This window comes from Ictidomys tridecemlineatus, chromosome 10, assembly GCF_052094955.1.
Source record: "Ictidomys tridecemlineatus isolate mIctTri1 chromosome 10, mIctTri1.hap1, whole genome shotgun sequence".
Classification (NCBI taxonomy): domain Eukaryota; kingdom Metazoa; phylum Chordata; class Mammalia; order Rodentia; family Sciuridae; genus Ictidomys; species Ictidomys tridecemlineatus.
In genome coordinates this window covers 135,289,599-135,307,357 of record NC_135486.1, presented here as the reverse complement: position 1 = coordinate 135,307,357, position 17,759 = coordinate 135,289,599, and the positions used below count along the sequence as shown (strand labels likewise).

Sequence of the window (17,759 nt, the reverse complement as noted above, 5' to 3'; positions counted from 1 at the left end):
ATGTAGATCTTTTAAAGTTTTAAAAAATTTTTCAGCTTTATCAAGGTATAGTGGATAAATATAACTTGTATATATTTAAGGCATACAGTGTGATATTTTGGGGGTGCGTGTGTGTGTGTGTGTGTGTGTGTGTTGTTGATGTATGGTTTCCTTAAGCAGTGTGAAATGTCCCTCTTTATCCCTTTTGATTAACGTTGGCTTGAAATCTATTTTATATAGAGATAGAAACCCCTGGTTGCTTACGTAGACCATATGAATGGTATATTTTATCCCAACCTTTCACCTTCAGTCTGTGGGCATCTTTCCCTATGAGAAGAGTCTCTTTAAGGCAGTATATTGTTGGGTCTTTTTTTTAAAATCCAATCTACTAGTCTGTCTTTTGATTGGTGAGTTTAGGTCATTAACATTTAGGGTTATTATTGAGACATGATTTGTATTACTGGTCATTTTTGTTTATTTTTGATATTTAGCTTGACTTGGTTTCTCCTTTGGTTGGCTTTTCCTTTATTGTAGTTCTTCTCTTTGCAGAATTTCATTGTTGTTTTTCGTTTCCTCCTTGTGGAGTATTTCGCCAAGAATGTTCTGTAGTGCAGGCTTTCCTGCTGTAAATTCTTTTAATTTTTGTTTATCGTGGAAGGTTTTTATTTCATCATCAAATTTGAAGCTTAATTTTGCTGGATATAAGATTCTTGGTTGGCATCCATTTTCTTTTAGAGCTTGTTATATGTTGTTCCAGGATCTCCAGGCTTTGAAAGTCTGGGTTGGAAAATCAGCTGAGATCCAAATTGGTTTTTCCCTTATCAGTAATCTGACTTTTCTCTCTTGCAGTCTTTAAAATTCTAACCTTATTCTGTATGCTAGGCATTTTCATTATAGTGTATCTTGGTGTAGATCTGTTGAAATTTTGTACATTTGGTGTCCTATAGGCCTCTTGTATTTGATTTTCTAATTCATTCTTCATGCTTGGGAAATTTTCTGATATTATTTCATTGAAGAGATTATGCATTCCTTTGGTTTGAATCTCGGAACCTTCCTCTATCCCAATAAATCTTAAATTTGGTCTTTTGATGGTATCCCATAATTCTTGGATGTTCTGTTCATGGTTTCTTACCATCTTTACTCTGAGGTCAACTTTATTTTCAAGATTGTCTTCATTGTCTGAGGTCCTGTCTTCTAGGTGATCTAGTGTGTGGGTGAATGATGCTATCTATTGATTCTTATAATTGGCTTATTGGTTTTTTGTTTTTTTCATTTTGAGGATTTCTTTTTTTTTCAGTATCTCTCTCTCTCTCTCTCTTGAAGTTATCTCTTACAACTTGTATTTGCTCTCATCTCTTTGTTGGTGTGATCATGGTCACCTGAATTTGTTCTCTTATCTCTTTGTTGGAGTGTTTGATTTTTGCCTATATCTGCTCACTTAGGTCATTCTTTAATTCCTAAATCACTTTAGTATGTATATTCCAAACTCCTTCTCCGATATTTCACCTACTTCGCTATCTATGGATTTTATTGTTGTAGTATGTTGGTATTAGATTAGTATTAGATTATATGACTAGTGAGAGAGTAATCTTAGTTGACTCTTAGGTTAAACAAGAGATAGGCAACCCTGTGAGCTCAGCAACAGGATAACTGTTAGCACCCCTAGTACAGAAACCTTTGGTGCAGCCTGGCCCACAGGTATCTTGGTGATGTCTTACTAGGTTGTTATTGTTTTCCCTTGATAGAAGTGGCACTATCCCAGTTTCGTGGCCATGGCATACCTCAAGCCTATATGTACCCTGATGTTGGGCCATGGAGCTATGTTTTGGTGAATAAGGAACCCCAGCATAGGGCGGTTCTCCCTCCAGAACTCCGGGCCACGGTGATGTGGTGTTGACTTGATTTGAGTCCAGTTTCTTTCATCCTCCAAGTCACTTCCCTGTGGCTTCTGTGAAGCAGCCTTTGACAGACATCTGTGGCCTTTGTGCCATTCCTCATAGAGGCTGGTTGTGAGAGAGCTAGGAAGATGTAGGATTATGGAGCAGAGGCTGGTGTTGGTCAGGGTAGGGTGGTTCTGTTGCAGATCAAGAGCTCCTGTCTCATTCTTTAACAAAATAAAGGCACATGTTTCCCATGGGCATTATGTGTCCATGGTGGCTGTCCAGCTGTAAGCTGGGAGCACCCTGGTCCATGTGGTGACACCCTCCTGTAGCCATGCCATCTGGAGAACAAGGCTCTCTCACCCATGGGGCAGCAGAAGGGGCAGCAGCAGGGTTGCACACCCTGTGTCCTGTACTGTGACTCAGAAGTGACATACGTAACTTCTTCCTGGAGCCTTTGTGTCCCGCTTTGCACAGGGGATGGGAAGCTCAAGGGTGGTGGGTGCCAGTCTCCATGTCGTTCTCCTAGAGGGAGGGCCATTGTGGGCTGGTGACCTCACTTCCAACTCAGGGTGCTGTGCCAGGAAGTGAGGACATTTGGCCTGATGCCCAGCTTGATGTCCTAGAAGCACAAGCTCCTTTCTTCCTCCAGATTCTGGGAAGCGGACTCCATCTTCCTCCTGGGTCCAACTGACTCTCCAGGACCTGCAGACAGCTGGGCTACTGCTGCGTTGTCCTCACTGAGTGTTATGGACAGAGTTCATTGACCCTGAGGGAAGGTTGTGTTCCTGTGGCCACTGAGGAGGAGGGGGGTGACTGACCTTTCCCCGTGTGCTCAGTGCTTCAGCATGTATGATGTCCACTGTGGCCACAGGTCCCCAAGACAACAGGCTACAAGCTTCCTGTTGCTGGTGAGGCAGAGGCTTCAGTGTTCACAACTGGACAGGAATAGTAGCCACTCCTGTCCACGGGACAGCAGCCAGCATGTCCCAGATTCCGGGCCTGTGTGTCTGCTTTAAATCCCATGTTGTTTTTCAAAACCATCCCACCTTCTCTTTCCACTATGGTGGCTGTGGGGCTGAAGGAAGTGTCACAGGTGCATGCATTTGTGCACCAGTCAAAGGTCAAAGAATCAAAATGGCAGTACATTATTGAGCCCTAGTTAAATATTGACCCACTTAATCCTCCTAACAACCACATGGTGTGAATGTTTCTGTGGCTGCCATTTTGCAGATGCTGAAACAGGCCTGGAGAGGTTGAAGGACTCTCCCAAGGTCACCAACAGGTCACTGGCAGAGTGGGACCCATCCAGCTCCAAGTGCATCCTCCAAGTCACTTCCCAACTCTGCTGGTGTATGCGTGAGCACAGTGAGGGGCCCCACACCCTCTCTGCAGGTGTTTTTGTGCACAAATTCCTGTTTGTACAAATAAAGGGCTATGTCCCCTTCTCAGCAGGAGCAAAGCTGCCCCCTGAAGGGGCTCTGCTCTGTCTTATGTGAGCTTGGTTTGGTATGACAAAGGGACTCTCAAGGGAGAAAAACAGTTCTGACGCTCATGAAATTTAATGTTTTTCATTTACTGTCTTTCTTTTGAAACTTGGACATAATTTATTGAGCTGTGGTTGAAATATTCAGGAGGGTTCTGCGTATTCCTTCCAAAGGCAGATGATTAAACAGACTCGCCAACCTCCCGATTTCTGGAAAACATTAGAATATCATAAAGAGCCACATAGTTTCAGAATTTATATCTTTATAGAAAGTCTGTGCTTTGCACCACCCTGCAAAATAAATGCAGAAGCAGCACTTCACGGTGAAATATTTTTTGGAGAAACCTCAGTGTTGGGAAGCCCGCGTTGGATGCCCAGTGTTATGTAACTTGCTGGGTCTGGCAGCCAATTCTCTGGCATAATAATAAGCTGCCCTGTGGTGCGCCCCTGCTCTGTGCCAGGCTGATTGCTCTCAAGTCAGGTCTTACCAGTTTATGTCCCACTCAGTAGGACAGAGCACTATTACAGTTGAGGAGACAGAGCAGGTGGGAGGCAGGCTGGGGAGCAGCCTGGCTTTGAACCTGTTCTGTGCTGGCTGCCCTTGTCCTACACTGAGGCCTCAGTTTAGGGTAAAGTCCTCCACCCTTTCTCTGGCCCCAGGCTGGGTGACACCTCTCCTCTATGATCCTGGGGACCTGAGGGTTCTTGCTGTATCACTGGTTACACCATATGGGAACTTGATCCGCTGTATCCTCACAAGACGGGGAACTCCTTGAATGTAGAGTGGGGTCCTGGCACACTGACGCCCAGGATTGTCCATGGTGCACAGTCGCCCCTTAAGTGGTTGTTGACCAAAGCAGGCATGTGACTGAACAGCCAGTGGATGAGTGGCTTCAGAGCCAAGCACCGAGGCACGCAGGGCCTGGCTGAGGGAGCCTTGTGAGACAGGAGGGTGACTGTGGGAGGCCCTGGGCCCAGCCCCACAGCAGGCTCTGTTTTTTGCTCTGACTGCAGCTCAGCTTCTGCAAACCTCTGTTTGCATGTTTGTCAGACGGCAGTGACAGCTGGGATGGGGATGCCATGAGGACAGAGACTTGATTTTTGTTTGCTGCTTGAATCACTGTGTTTGAGATGGCCCGGCCCTTGATAACTGCTCGACACGTGTCTGTGGAGCGAATGAGGGAGAATTCTCCGATGGTGAAGGTGGATTTCTGAGAAGGAGCCGTGCCCTGGGTGGGTTGCAGGAGACTGTGGATGAGCCAGGTCAGGAACACTGTGTGACCTTGGGCCCAGCAGAGAGTGCTTGCTCCTGGTGATGCCCAGCTGTGCCTTCCTCCTCCTCTGGCTCTGCTGCCTGCCTGGTGGCCTGGAAGAGGCTTTCTGTCCTGGGGGGAGACGGGCCAACATGAGCTGCTGCCCAGCCTGGGATCTCAGGAAATCAATAGCCGTCCTCTGTGAGCAAGCTGCAGCTGCAGTGCTGTTGAGGGGAGGCCCGCAGAGCCTTTTAAAGTCATTCCTGACCCACTTTTCCAGGCCCGGCGGATGCGATGTTTTGAACTTGTAATGGTGTGATTGTAACCATGGTGTGGCACCAGGTCACGTGTGCTGTGTGAACAGAGGGGAGCCTGGCCCCCTTCTCCTCCCCTGTGTTTGGGCCATCAGTGGCCATCAGACTCGTGGAGCCAGGTGGGCTCCTGTGCTCCATGCCAGCAGGAGGCCCAACTGCTGGTGTGCCGAATCGAGTAGGGCATGGCCTGCTGTCGGCTCTTGCAGCCATCCCCGTGTGACCGTGCACAGTTGTTGTAGGCCCTGCAGTCCTCATCTCTTCCTCTGTAAACAGGAGCAGCACCAACACTGGTGTAGCATGTAAGGCCACCCCATGTAGTTGGAGGAGTGCAGATTGTTTACTGCTTAGTCGGGTGTGGCCCTGGGGGTGTTCCACTCGCCAAACCCAGGCCCCGTGGCCACTCAGGCACTTGCACAAAAGAGGTTGTGCATCGAGGCTGGTGTGTTGATGTATGTAATGTGCTTCCCAATCAGCGGCTATTGATGCTGCTCCTGAGCAGTCGTCATGGAGGAGGGGGATGGCTGGATTGAAGGAGTGAACTGAGGAGTAGTGAAGCCTGAAGAGTGGATGGGATGTAGGGGTGTTGTCGTCAGCCTTTCCACCACTGTGACTGAAAGATCTGACCGGGACAATCATAGAGAAGGAAAAGTTTATTTGGAGGCTTATGGTTTCAGAGGTCTCTGTCCATAGAGAGCAGGCTCTATTCCTTGGGGCTCAAGGTGAGGTAGAATATCATGGTGGAAGGGTTTTGCAGGGGAAGCAGCTGGCATGGTGATCAGGAAGCAGAGAGACGCTCCACTTGACAGATAAATATATACCCCAAAGCCACGCCCCAGTGCCCACCTCCTCCAGCCACGCCCACCACTTCAGTTCCCACTCAGTTAGTCCCTACTGGGGGATTAAGACTCTCACAACCCAATCATCTCCTCTGAACTTCTTGTGTTGTCTCACACGTGAGGTTTTGGGGGACATGTCACATCCAAACTGTAATGGGCATGAGGGAAGGAGGGAAGCAGGTTTGGGCAGGTGCTCATTGGTTGGCGTCAGCCCTTCCCTTGAAATGTGTCCCCACCCATCCTCTCTTCCTTGCTTCTCTCCCAGCCCAAGGAAATTAATGGGAAGCCATTGAAGGTTTTTTTTTGTTTTGTTTTGTTTTTAACTTTGGATATGGAGAAATGTGAACATAGACAAGATAGTACAGCGTAGCTCTGTGGCCAGTGCACAGTCCCACCCGGCCAGCGCTCGTCAGGGTAGGGCCAGTCCTACTCACCCCAGCGTTATTCTGAAGCAATTGCAGGTATCAGCTAATCTGCCGTTGTCATTGTAGGGCAGCAGAGAAGGGCCATGAGTGAGCGTGTCTGTTTAGGAGGGCCCTTGGAGCATGGGTGGGGAAGCGGGGGTTGGCTGATTGTCCAGGCTGAGGGCAGTCCATGGTCTGGCAGCGGGTGGAGGAGGGGCCAGGTCTGAGGGAGCTGAGGGGTGTGGCTCCCATAGGACCAGGGGCACTGCCTGTTTCTGCTGGTGCTTGCTTAACGTGGTGCCAGCCGGTAGCATAACTGGTGTGCCTTGTGTATGCTAAGTCTAAGCCAAGGCCTTCTGTTGTATGGACTATTTAAACCTCACAGAAGCCTCGTGAGTTTCGCATTGTTCTTCACCTCATTTGTGGGCGAGGAACTGAGATGCAAAGAGGTTGACAGTGAGTTGCCCATGGTCGCATCTGGGAAGGGGCGGCCGCCAGCTCTGGAGTTTGCATGGTGCCTACTGTGCCACGGGCCTCTCCTGGTTGTGCCCAGCAGTTCGGTGAGAGTTGCCGGCACCTGCTTTAAACCCGCACAGCGGTGCGGAGGCCTCTGCGTTGCTCTGAGGCGAGGGCACATCAGCACAAAGCTGGGTCTGTGGTTCTGCATCTGCCTTTTCCTCACCATTTATCTAACAGCCACCAAGAAGGTGCTGGGTGCTGCTGTGACACTGTCATTTCCATCTCCTCTGCCCTTGCTCGTTCATGCGAACAGGGTCATCTGGGCCGCTCACAGCAGCTCTTCTGCATCTCCACAGCTCACTCGAGTGTTTGCTGAATAGCCATGTTGCAGGAGGAAGGAGGGCAGATATTGGGGACCTGGGCTCAGCAGCTCAGGCAGGCTACGACAGTTATGGGGCACCTGTCTCTCTGGGCTCCCCTTACCAGTGGAGCTGGTGCTGGGGTCCCCCGTTCAGGGCTGATCCCGGCCAGTGCTGTTTGCTCTCTGGGGCACAGAGGGTCTTGTTACTGAGGAAATTAGGGGACTCTTTTAAATGCAAAGCTACCACCAGGGTTACTTACAAGACTCACTTGCTTTGGTGGCTCTGTGTTAGTGGCCCTTGAGGGCGGCTCTACTTCATGGGTCCCCATCGAGCCTGCCCCGTGGCTTTATACCATGGTGTTGAGAAGGCTCCTGGGTGCCTTCCCCGGGTCAGCCCTGCTCACAGCGGAGTTGAGGCAAAAGGTGGACCAGAAGGAAGGACCAGATGCAGGACCCTGTGTGCTGGAGTCGGACCAAGCCCCTTCCTAAGGACCCTCGACTCTGGACACTCGCTTGGCCTCTGGGCCCCAGGGTTTTCCTCCTCTGGAAGGTGGGGGTGAGTCTGCCCCTGGAGGCTTGTCCTGTGCCGGGAGCCTGTGCCATAGGAGGCATAGTAACGTTCCTTCAGGCTCGTGCGGTCCACACTGTGATTTCTGTGTACCTCCTGACGGCCCTGTCCAGTAGGTGACAGACAGCATTCTCATTTTACAAATAAGATCCCAGGAACCACAGATGTGTAACTGCTCACTTAAGGTCACAGCAGTGGAGAGACAGGAGTGCACTTGACCTTCACGCCCTGTATTTTTCTGTCCCCCATCTGGGTCCTCTTTCCTTAGAGGGATCCTCCTTGTGGCACAACCAGAAGTAACATCTGACAGCCCCCTGGACTGTCTTCATGTGGGATTTTCATTTAGAAACTAATTTCCAAAATACCTCAACGTGAAGCAAAGTCCCTTTGGAGAAGGCTCACCTGGCTTCCGGGGGCGGGGGTATCTCAGGATCCTTGCTATAGTGTCCTTTGGGCCCGAATTCCACAGGAGGCCCTGCTTTTAAGGTTCTTGTCTACCTGTGTGCTTCTAACCCCCCTAACAGGGGAGTCTACGAGCTGGCCTGTGACAAGCCACACTGACTTCAGTGGCTCCGAGCAGTGAGAGCTGAAGACAGCCTCTCACTGTGAGGTCCAGGCAGGATGAAGGAGTGTGGTCACAAGCATGGGCTCAGCAGTGTGTCTCAGTTCTGCTGCTTACTTTCTGTGTGGCCTTGAGCAAGTTGCTTACCTTTTCTGTGCTTCAGTTTCCTCAGCTACTCAATTAGGGACAGCAGCAGGCCTTACCTGGTGGGGAGGTGTGGGAGAGAACTGGGACCGTTCCTGGTGCAGCGGGAAGGCTCCCTTGGCCTACCCTTTTCTGCCCTGCCACTTCGTGTCACCATCACCCCTTACGCGGGGAGAGCACCTCAGTTTCAACAATTCCCCCTCATCTCTTTTGAGGGCCTTGTGGTCTGGGCAGGAAATAGGCACTCACCTCCCTGATCCTGGATTCTCCACTCCTAGGCAGGTGTATTACTTCTCTCCCTGGCTCATTTGTCACCTGAAGTGCCGTGTGATGGAAGGAGCATGGGCTTTGGGGCCATATAGCTGGAGGTCCTCTTTCACTGTCATTCATGGACTCTGTGACCCTGGGCTCCTACCCAGGCCCCAATCTTTACCTTCCTCCTCTGGTAAGTCAGTGTGGTCAGGCATCTCTGAGAGGGTCCCACAGCTCTGCGGTCAGAGAGACTGATGACAGCTACAGGTTTTTGATGACTTCACAGGCCTCTGAGTCCTGGGCTAGGACTGAACACCAGTCACTTCAGCTAACACTACTCATTTTTCTTAGTTTTAAAGACCAGAGTGACACCCTACAAGAAAATAACGTTTAGGCAGCTATGTGGCGCACACCTGTCATCTGTAATGCCAGCTACTTGGGAGGCCATAGGGATTCCTATTCAGTTGGTGCTCACAAATGTGTCCAGGCAGAAGGACACACTGAAGGAGGAGGATCCCAAGTTCAAGGCCAGCCGGCAACTTAGTAAGACGCTATCTCAAAATAAAAAGGGATGGGAACATAGCTCACTGGTAAGACACCCTGGGCTCAATTTTCAGTTCAAAAAAAATCTGAAAGAACAGTGGAAATTGATGATATTTGTTCTGTTTTTTTTTTCTTCTTCTTTCTTAACAAATTCTATCAAAGAGGCTGTGTTTAGTTTTTTTCCCCATTGATATTGTTTGCCATTGTCATCATAACAAACGTAAGACATGGCTTCAGACATAGTGTATGGATGGTGATGAGTGCCTTTCTAATTGCTTTTAAAATTCCAATTCATTAGACTGATACTTTTGTTAAAAAGTTAGGAAAACCATGAAATTCCAGGAATTCCTAGCATTAGGAGATTACTTTAAACCTCTCTAAGTGCTACTCACTTTCCACCTGGTCTTATCTCACACACTGGTGGCCAGCATTGTGTGCAGTGACAAAGGTCCATGGCCTCCCCTTGCCTGGTGCTCGCTTGTGTAGACTGGCTGAGAGCAGTGAAACCACCCAGTGACAGTTCCTGCCGTCTGTTGCTAGAAGTGGGGGTCCAGGCAGTTTTTCTCTGGCTTGTGGCTTTGTTCATGTGAGAATTTGGAGTTTGAGAGCTGACCTGTGGAGGAGCTGGTGAAATCTTGTCTTTCAGATTGTGGACTGGAAAGTTGTGTTTTTCATAACAAGATGGCCCAGCTGCAATTCCAAGCTGTGTCTGGGAACTACTGCCCCTTTGCCTTTGCCAGCGATTGGTCATTGCAGTCGCTAGGGCCTTCAGAAAGTACTTCTTAGATTCCCCCTTTGTCAACGAAGGGAGGCCCAGAAATCTTCATTTTTCAGAAAGAAACCCTCCAGGTGACTCATGATCAGATGGGACTGAGCCCCTGGTCCACACCATGCCCCTCCCCTCTATTGGGTAGGATAGACTTACCTTCTATGACCACAAAGGGAGTCAGCTTTCTGACCCACCCAGGATGTCTGGGTAAAGGCCTCAGAGAGTAGGGCCACAGGTCCACATACCTACTCTGTCTCTTCCTGACCCTGACCCTTCAGCTCTTTCAAACCTTGACAGCCTCACCTGTGAGGAAGGTGTGCCCACCTGCAGGGAGGCTGTGGGGATTCCTAAAGCCTGCAGAGGGCTGGTATGCAGTTGGTGCTCACAAGTGTGTTAGGGCAGTGTGGATGTTGGCTAGTGCCAGGGAGTTGTTATAGAGGGTTTCCAGACGCCTCCCACAGCCACTGTGAACTGGGCCAGAAGACAGTGGAGGGTTCCCTTCGGTGGTAGATGGATTCTGAACCATCTAAGTAAATGTTCGTGGAGAATTTGAGGATGTGACCAGAACAGCCTCAGATTCTATGGACACTTGGACAGAGAGAGGTGTCTCATTCTCAAGCAAGAAACATCTGTTTTCCTAGCTCAAAGAGGGTGAGGCATTATTTACTTGGATGTAATGGCATGGAACATTCTAGTATGAAAAGAAATACCAGAGGCTTAAAAAAAAACAATTTATAATCCTTTCATGATTTGGCAGGTAATTATGATAATCCCTGGGATTTTCAGATTTAAAGCTTTTTCAACCACATTATTTTTGGAGATCATCTTCCCTGATACTCCAGCTGGAAGAGATTTCTCATTCCCCTGAAACTCTCAAGGCATCATCTTCCAAGTCCCAACTTAGATGTCACCTTCTGGAAGACACTATCCCCCGTCTTCTAGGTTAGGGCTACTAAATAGACGTCATGTGCTAGGCCAAGCCCCTGACTCATTGGTCAAGGCTGCCTGGGGATCCTCTAAAGGGATATTGTGATGGATTAGTGCTGTCTGCCAAAGGGGCAGTCAGTAGGAATGTAGGGAACCCTGGGATAGTTAACCAGTCCCCTGTGAGCATTTAGGCAAGTTCTAGCCATTGGCAGTTGAATTCGTGCTTTGAGCGCATGTGCAAGAAGACAGGCAGGTGACCGTGCAGCAGGGATTTGCTAAGCCAAAGACGGAGACTTCCAAACATTGATAGAACCTGAGCAGCCTTGGTACTCAAACTCCTTACATCTCTGTAGCTTCTTCTCTCTAGCCAGAGGATGAAACCCAAAGGGCGACTCATAGGCTGGCCCCTGATGGGTTGTGTACCTTCCTGGCATAGCTGAGGGCCACATCTTCCTCTAGCCTCTGGTTCCCCTCAGGCCTTTCTGAGAACCAGGTCTCCATGCCTCATCCTTTGGCTCATCCTGGGTGCTGGGAGCTATCAGCCATGTTCATTGTCTCTCCACCTGGCTTTGACTTTTGATTTGTCACTGTCATTGGTGTCGATAAATGGCACTTCCTTCCTAAAGATTTTCAGGGTAATTGCCATGGAACAAAACCACTAAGAGCAGAAAGAGTCATGAATCTCAAACTGGCCCTGAGCGTTGACGATCCAGAACATGTGTCTGGTGGGGATGTAGGGAGGGGTTTGCCCCTGAAGGCTGTGTGGCACACAAGGTCCATTAGATGGTGACTCCTGAGTGTCTCTTGGAGAGCCCTTCTCTGACACCCCTCTTCCCTCAAGTGGCTCTATCGAGGTTTGTCTGACCAAATGTAACAGCATGTGAATTGTGTGGTTAGCGACCTGGCAGATGGTTAGCAACTCCATGACATTCTTGCTTTGGGGACAGTGAGTTTCCCCACAGCCACCCAGCTCCTTAATGTGGTACATCCTGTTCAGGAGGCACGATCTCTGGGGAGGGCCCTTTTCCAGCTGATCTCTAGAGACCTGCTTCTTGGTCTCCTCTACCATGTCTCCGACATCAGTATCCGTCGTGGAAAATTGCTCCTGTGCTCAGCATTCACCCTGCCACACCTGTGAAGTGCACTCTTGTTTCCTCTGCATGGTGGCCCAGTGAGGCCAGAGTGGAGTTTGATCCCCATTTTGTAGATGATGAGCTTCAGGCTTATGGGGGCTCCCTGTCTTGCACCAAGCACACTGTCAGTAGCCAAATGGGCCCAGTCCTGTTTCACGCCAAAGCTTGACCTTATCCCCCTCTCAACTTCCTGCCAGCCTCTGGTACCTGCCTTTGCACCTACAGTTTCCTCTGCTACCTGGTGACTTCCTAGATCTTAGCATGAGTGTGGAATTCGCATCCTGTAGGGCTGAGTGACATTAGGGAGACACTGAGAGCAACAGGTGGGATTGAAGAGAGGAGTTAGGATTTCATCCTTAGGGTGGGGGAAACATTGAAGGTATTGAAAAAAAGGTGACAATATGAGATGTGACTTTGGAAGAACACTGCTACTTGGGGCAGAGTGGATGGGAACAACATTTTCTCTCTGTAACCCATTTCCTGCATTTCTCTCTGGCCATTGTAAATAAGATGATCACAGGAGACCCGTGTGTGCCCTGCAAGCTTGATGAAAATTTCAGGTGGCAGTGGTTTTGCAGCCTACTGGGAAATACTTGTGATCTCCGAGGCGTCTCTAAGTCTTGAATTTGTTTCTAGTTGTGCCAGAGTTTGGGGATGATTATTTGAGAAACGGGGAGCTTCATGGTTTATGTAAGAGGAAGGCTGTATATTCCAGTGACTGACTACAGGAACATGCGGTAGAGAAGCTCAGTTTTGGAGGTGGGCTTGATGCCACAGTTTCATGATGAAATTATTTCATCAAGTTATGTCTTCTCCATTGCATTGGGTCCCTCCCTCATTGCCCAGTGAAATGGGTGTTTGAATGTGGTCCACTCCATCTTCTGGCTGCAAAAGGGAACCTGGGTTTTGAAAGCTCATGACAAACAGCACCTGAACCTGGAACATTCGGTGTTTCGTGCTTTGATGGGCAGCTGCGGCAGCACTCTGATCCCACTGCCAAACAATGGAGAGGCAAGACTACAAAACTGTCTTTGCTTTTGGAATGACAGTGGCATTTATTTAAACTGGAACTTTGTTGGGCCCATTAGCAGGTGTTTGTGTGCTCCTGGTGGCTGTGTAGTAAGTGGATCACAGCCCGGAGGAAGCTCATGGAGGGTTTGTGTGATTCTTGTGTGAGGATTCACTCAGATGTTATTAGAGATGCTGTCTTGGTTTGTTAAAGGCTGAAAGAGGATCGACGTAAGCTTTCCTTACACAAAAGGAGTAAGGCAACTGGGAAATACTAATTTTGGGTCTTAAAGAAAAAAGCTGATGCAATGGCTCAGTGATGTTTCCCGTGGCTAATTGCATGCTTCTTGCACTATCTCTGGGCAATTTTCACTTAGTGTTGCACATAGTTTGGGGGGACACCTTGGAACAAGGGAGTGCATTGGAGTTGACATAAGTGTCCCAGGGACAGGAGTTGGATACATTTTGTGCTGATGGCGCAATGGCTCTTTTGTTTCAGTGAGGAACGTCTGACTCTCTTAAGGAGTTTAACTCTTTAGAGTTTCATTGGGATACACAAGAGAGTACTCATGACTGAGAGACCAAAGGAAGGAAAAGTAGAGAACGGGAGGGGAGCGCCCTGAGGCAGACCCCGGTGCCCCTCTTTCCCTCTGTGCCTTTTGCCCTTAGTATGAGGGAGGAGCAGAAGGGAGGCCTCCCTTTGTTGCTCCAGGGGAGACCCGACTTAGTGGCCCTGCCTGTCCCCCACAGAGCTGCTCCCTTCCTCATTCCTACAATGGGTTTGTATCTCCCATAACCTACCCCAAGAGGCCCAGTAGCCCCGTGGGTGAGCACTCCTCAGTCGGTACTCAGGGCTCTGTCAGCTCAGGGGGCTGAGCTCTTGGGCAGGGCAGGGGCCGGGCTGAGTGAGGGTCTCCTCCACCTCACGTTCCACAACTGCCCTGGAAGGTGCTTGTGGGTGTCTTCTTGCTGGGTTCTGTGACAGCACAGTAGAATGACACCTCACGTTTCTCTACAATGTTTAAAGAAACTGTAGTTGAGTGGCTGTACATTGATATAGCCTACCATATAGCCACCTCCATTTTCATTTATTTGGTGTCAGCCCAAATAATTCAGTTTAGAGAAGTTCCCCTGCTAACTGCGAGCCTGAGGGGTGCATCTGGGCACCATGCAATGGCAGGATCATAGCGCACAGCCAGGGCTCTGGTCTGCCCTTTGCCAATGGCATGACCTTGAGCAGATAGCTTAGACTCCTGATATGCAGCTTTTCTTTCTGTGATGTGGGAGTAGCAGTCTCTGCCTCCCAGAAAGCCTCTGGTGAAGCCAGGAGGCACATATGGCGGGGTTATCCTGACACACAATTGGCAGCAACTGGGATATAGTTGTGCACTGGCTGTTGTGTCCATCACCATAGTTGGCACCACCCTAGAGAAGACTCTGGCTCTGCGTTCCTAGTTTTCAGAATGGTTGCAGTCACTCTCATTGTGCTGTTAGTAGGGACATTCTGGACACACGTGGCACAGCTTAGGGAGAAAACACCTTTCTAGAAAAATCGAGCCTATGTTCCAAGGTCTAGATATGGTTAGATACAGCCAGATTTTGACCATGAACTGTGGCCTGGCACCTCCAAAGTGTTAAAATCAAGCAAATCAAACCATATTCTACTTTCGAGTGGATTTGCGTATCTCCTAGGTAAGCAACGCCATCGTCTCTAGCCCCAGCCCTGCTGAACCACAGCAGGAATAAGGACATAGGAGCGGGGACAGGCCATGGGGGAAGGTCTGCCTCTGGGTGCTAAGGTGTGGTGCTTGTCTTTTCCAGGTGGCAGAGATGCATGGAGAGCTGATCGAGTTCAACGAGCGCCTGCACAGGGCCTTGGTGGCCAAGGAAGCTCTGGTGTCCCAGATGAGGCAGGAGCTCATCGACCTCCGGGGCCCGGTGAGTGCTCCCTGCTGGCGGGTCTAGCCTTGCCATCTGCCCTCCCTCCCCATCTGCTGGCCTCACGGCCCACAGCCCCATTGATTTGTTTGGTGTGTGCATCACTGGTAGTATCAAGGCTGTGGGAGAGCACAGACACTCCAGAAGGCAGCTCCTTGTCCCCACTGTCCAGAGTGAACTACAGGACCCTGGGACCTCGCTCTTTCACGGGTGGGAAGAGGTGGAATACATGCAGTGGTTCAAATTCTGCAGCCACGTGCCCTATTACTCTAACAGTCTGACATTGGCACAGAGCCTTCCCCTCCAGGTTTTTATACTTATTTTCCAACGAGTAGCCTGGGTTTTGTGTTCTTTGCTTGACTCATGTGATAGTATGTGTCATATCTGTTTGTCACTTGTTTTTAATTCAGTATTGTGGTTTGAGGAGTGCATCCCATGTCCATCTAGCATGGGGATTTTCAAGCGTAGCAGTGCTGATGCTTTGAATTGTGTGGTTCTCCATCATGGGGGCTGCCCCTTGCACTGGGGGTCCCTGGTTTCCACTCCCCAGAAGGCAGTAGCCTCACCTCCCCCAGTTGTGACAACCACATATGGCTTCTGACATTGCTCAGTGTCCCCCTAGGGGCACAGGCACCTCTGGTTGAGAAGCCCTAAATCTAGTTCATTCACTTTGTGTTTAATGAAACACTGAAATATTTTTTATCCCGTCATAAGCTCATAGGTTGTTCCCTGCATTTTACTACTGAGACCCATTACTGTGAGCAGTCCAACACTGGTCCTTTGGTGCCCGCATGTAGCAGCTTCTTCATTTTAAAACTTATTTATTGTGTAAAATGGTTGGAGCCCACAGGGAGGTGAATAACTAGAACGCACTGTTATATGTCGTCCAATGTCAAGTGCAGCGGTTCTCGGTCATGGCCAGTCTTGTTTCAAGTTACTTATTCTTACTTTCTTCTCTACACTGTGCTATATATGTCCAAAACTAAGAAAACTTAAATACTGTATCATTATCACCTCCAATTACCAATAATTCCCATTCACCATCGAATATTGGTGTTTGAATTTCCAACCATTCCATTATTTCATAATTTTTTGAATTCAGGATCATATGAGGTTCACATATTATAATTGGCTGATATGTCTCTTATGTGTCTTTGTCCTCCATAATTTAAAAAATTATGGTAAAAAAAAAATATATATATATATATAACATAAAATGCACCATCCTGACCATGTGTAGTTCAGCCCATCCCATGTTATGCAGCAAACACCCCGTCTTCCAGCTGAAACCATCGCCATTAATCACCGACTCCCTCCTCCTCCCCTAGAACTCGGTACCCACCGTTCTTCCATCTCTGTGTTCAGCTGCTCCTTCAGGTTCCTCTTTGTGGTTCCTCTTTGTTCCTCCCTTATCTCTCTCCCTCTCTCCTTCCCTCTCCCTGTCCTCCCTCTCCCCTCCCCACCTCTCCCCCAATCAGCTTGTTTGCTGAAGACACCAGGTCATTTGCCTCACACCATTTACCCCCTGAGCCTCTGGTGCCATTAGACACGCTCCTTCCTGTATTTCCTTAGGTTGGCACTTGGAACTGTAGGCTGAATTCAGGTTTAATTTTGCCCCATCCTTGGAGTTGTTGTATGCGAGGAGAGGATAAGGTCTGCTGTCCCTCTTTGTGATATTAGCAGCCCTTTATCATCACTTCCCAGGGCCATCGTACACCTGTTTCTCTAAGTGGCCAGGTGTGGAGTTGCCAAGCTTTGGCATGTGGAACTTTTTTTAGGTCCACCATCTTGCAATGTAGATGAACCTTCGTGTGATCCTCCAGCTGTGCAAGATCTCCGCCAGCACTCTTCACCCACCAGCACTCGAGTGCGCGAGCATCTGGGCTGTATTTCCTGGCCACAGGGAATTTGGCCGCCCTTTGGTTTGCTGCTGCCTGTTTTGGTTTCCACTCTTGTGACTGGTTTTTCAAAGCTTTGCCCATTTTTCTCTTGGATTATTTGTTTCCTCCCTGACTCTTTGCGGATCGTTTCATTTATTTTTCATTTGCGTGTGTTGTAAATATCCCCTCTCGGCCTTTGGCTTGATTACTCACTTTTAATCATGGTGAAAATTTCCAATATGCATTAAATCAAGGAGACTCATCTGAGGAACTCACATCCCCTCAGGCAGCTTCTGCACTATCAACTCGGGGTCATTCTTCCTCGGTACACCACTTAGCCCCTTCCCAGCTCGGGTTAGTTAGATGGAGTGACGCCACCATTCCACAGGTCCACTGAGGTTCTGAGAGGGCCCTGTCTTTGAGAAGTGTGCACACAGCTGGGTTCAAACTCGGATCTGAAGTCTGTCTTCTCTCTTCATGCTGCACCTACTCCAGGGAATTTGGGGAGCAGGGGTAATTGGGGGCCGTGCATTAAATGTCTGTGTCTTTCTGAACAAGTCCTGAGGGTTTCTCTGCAGTGGCTTCTCCACATTAAAGACTTGGGCAGTGTCCACTGTGGCTCCACCTGTCCATGTATCTGCAGCCCTAAGAAAGCACAGTGGAGTTGCGGGGTTCAGGAGTCCTGGTGCTGACCTCTTTTCCCCATTGTGAGTGGAGCAGACTTGAGCAGGCAAGGCTTCTTGTCTCCACCCAACTCCAAGTGTTCCTGCCTCCTCCAAGGCAGGCCTTGTGGGAGAGGGGCCCTGAGGGCAGACAAGAATTGAGCCGCGACTCTGTTCCTTAGAGTAGGCCCACTCTGGACTCTGTGGTATCCTTTATGCTGAAAGAATGGTAGATGACTACTGTCACCACGGAACTTGGTGCAGTCACCTAGCCAACATGAATGGTGAACTACTGATATTAATTGCTGATGTTTACTGGGTAACTACTGTCTGCCAAAAATTTGATTGCATACTTTTAAGCATCTGTGCTTTATTTAACCCTCATCCACCCTACAATTAAT

The 17,759-nt window shown here is 49.1% G+C and overlaps 1 protein-coding gene across 3 annotated transcripts in view; it reads left to right on the top strand.

The window, feature by feature from the left end:
* Snx29 (sorting nexin 29) overlaps window positions 1-17,759 on the top strand; it is a 375,232-nt gene that overhangs the window by 242,745 nt on the left and 114,728 nt on the right. For all 3 annotated transcript variants that reach the window (XM_078024349.1, XM_078024351.1, XM_078024350.1), the window contains one exon: window positions 14,700-14,816. In XM_078024349.1, coding sequence (XP_077880475.1) covers window positions 14,700-14,816 — 117 coding nt within the window. The remainder of the gene's footprint in view (window positions 1-14,699; window positions 14,817-17,759) is intronic.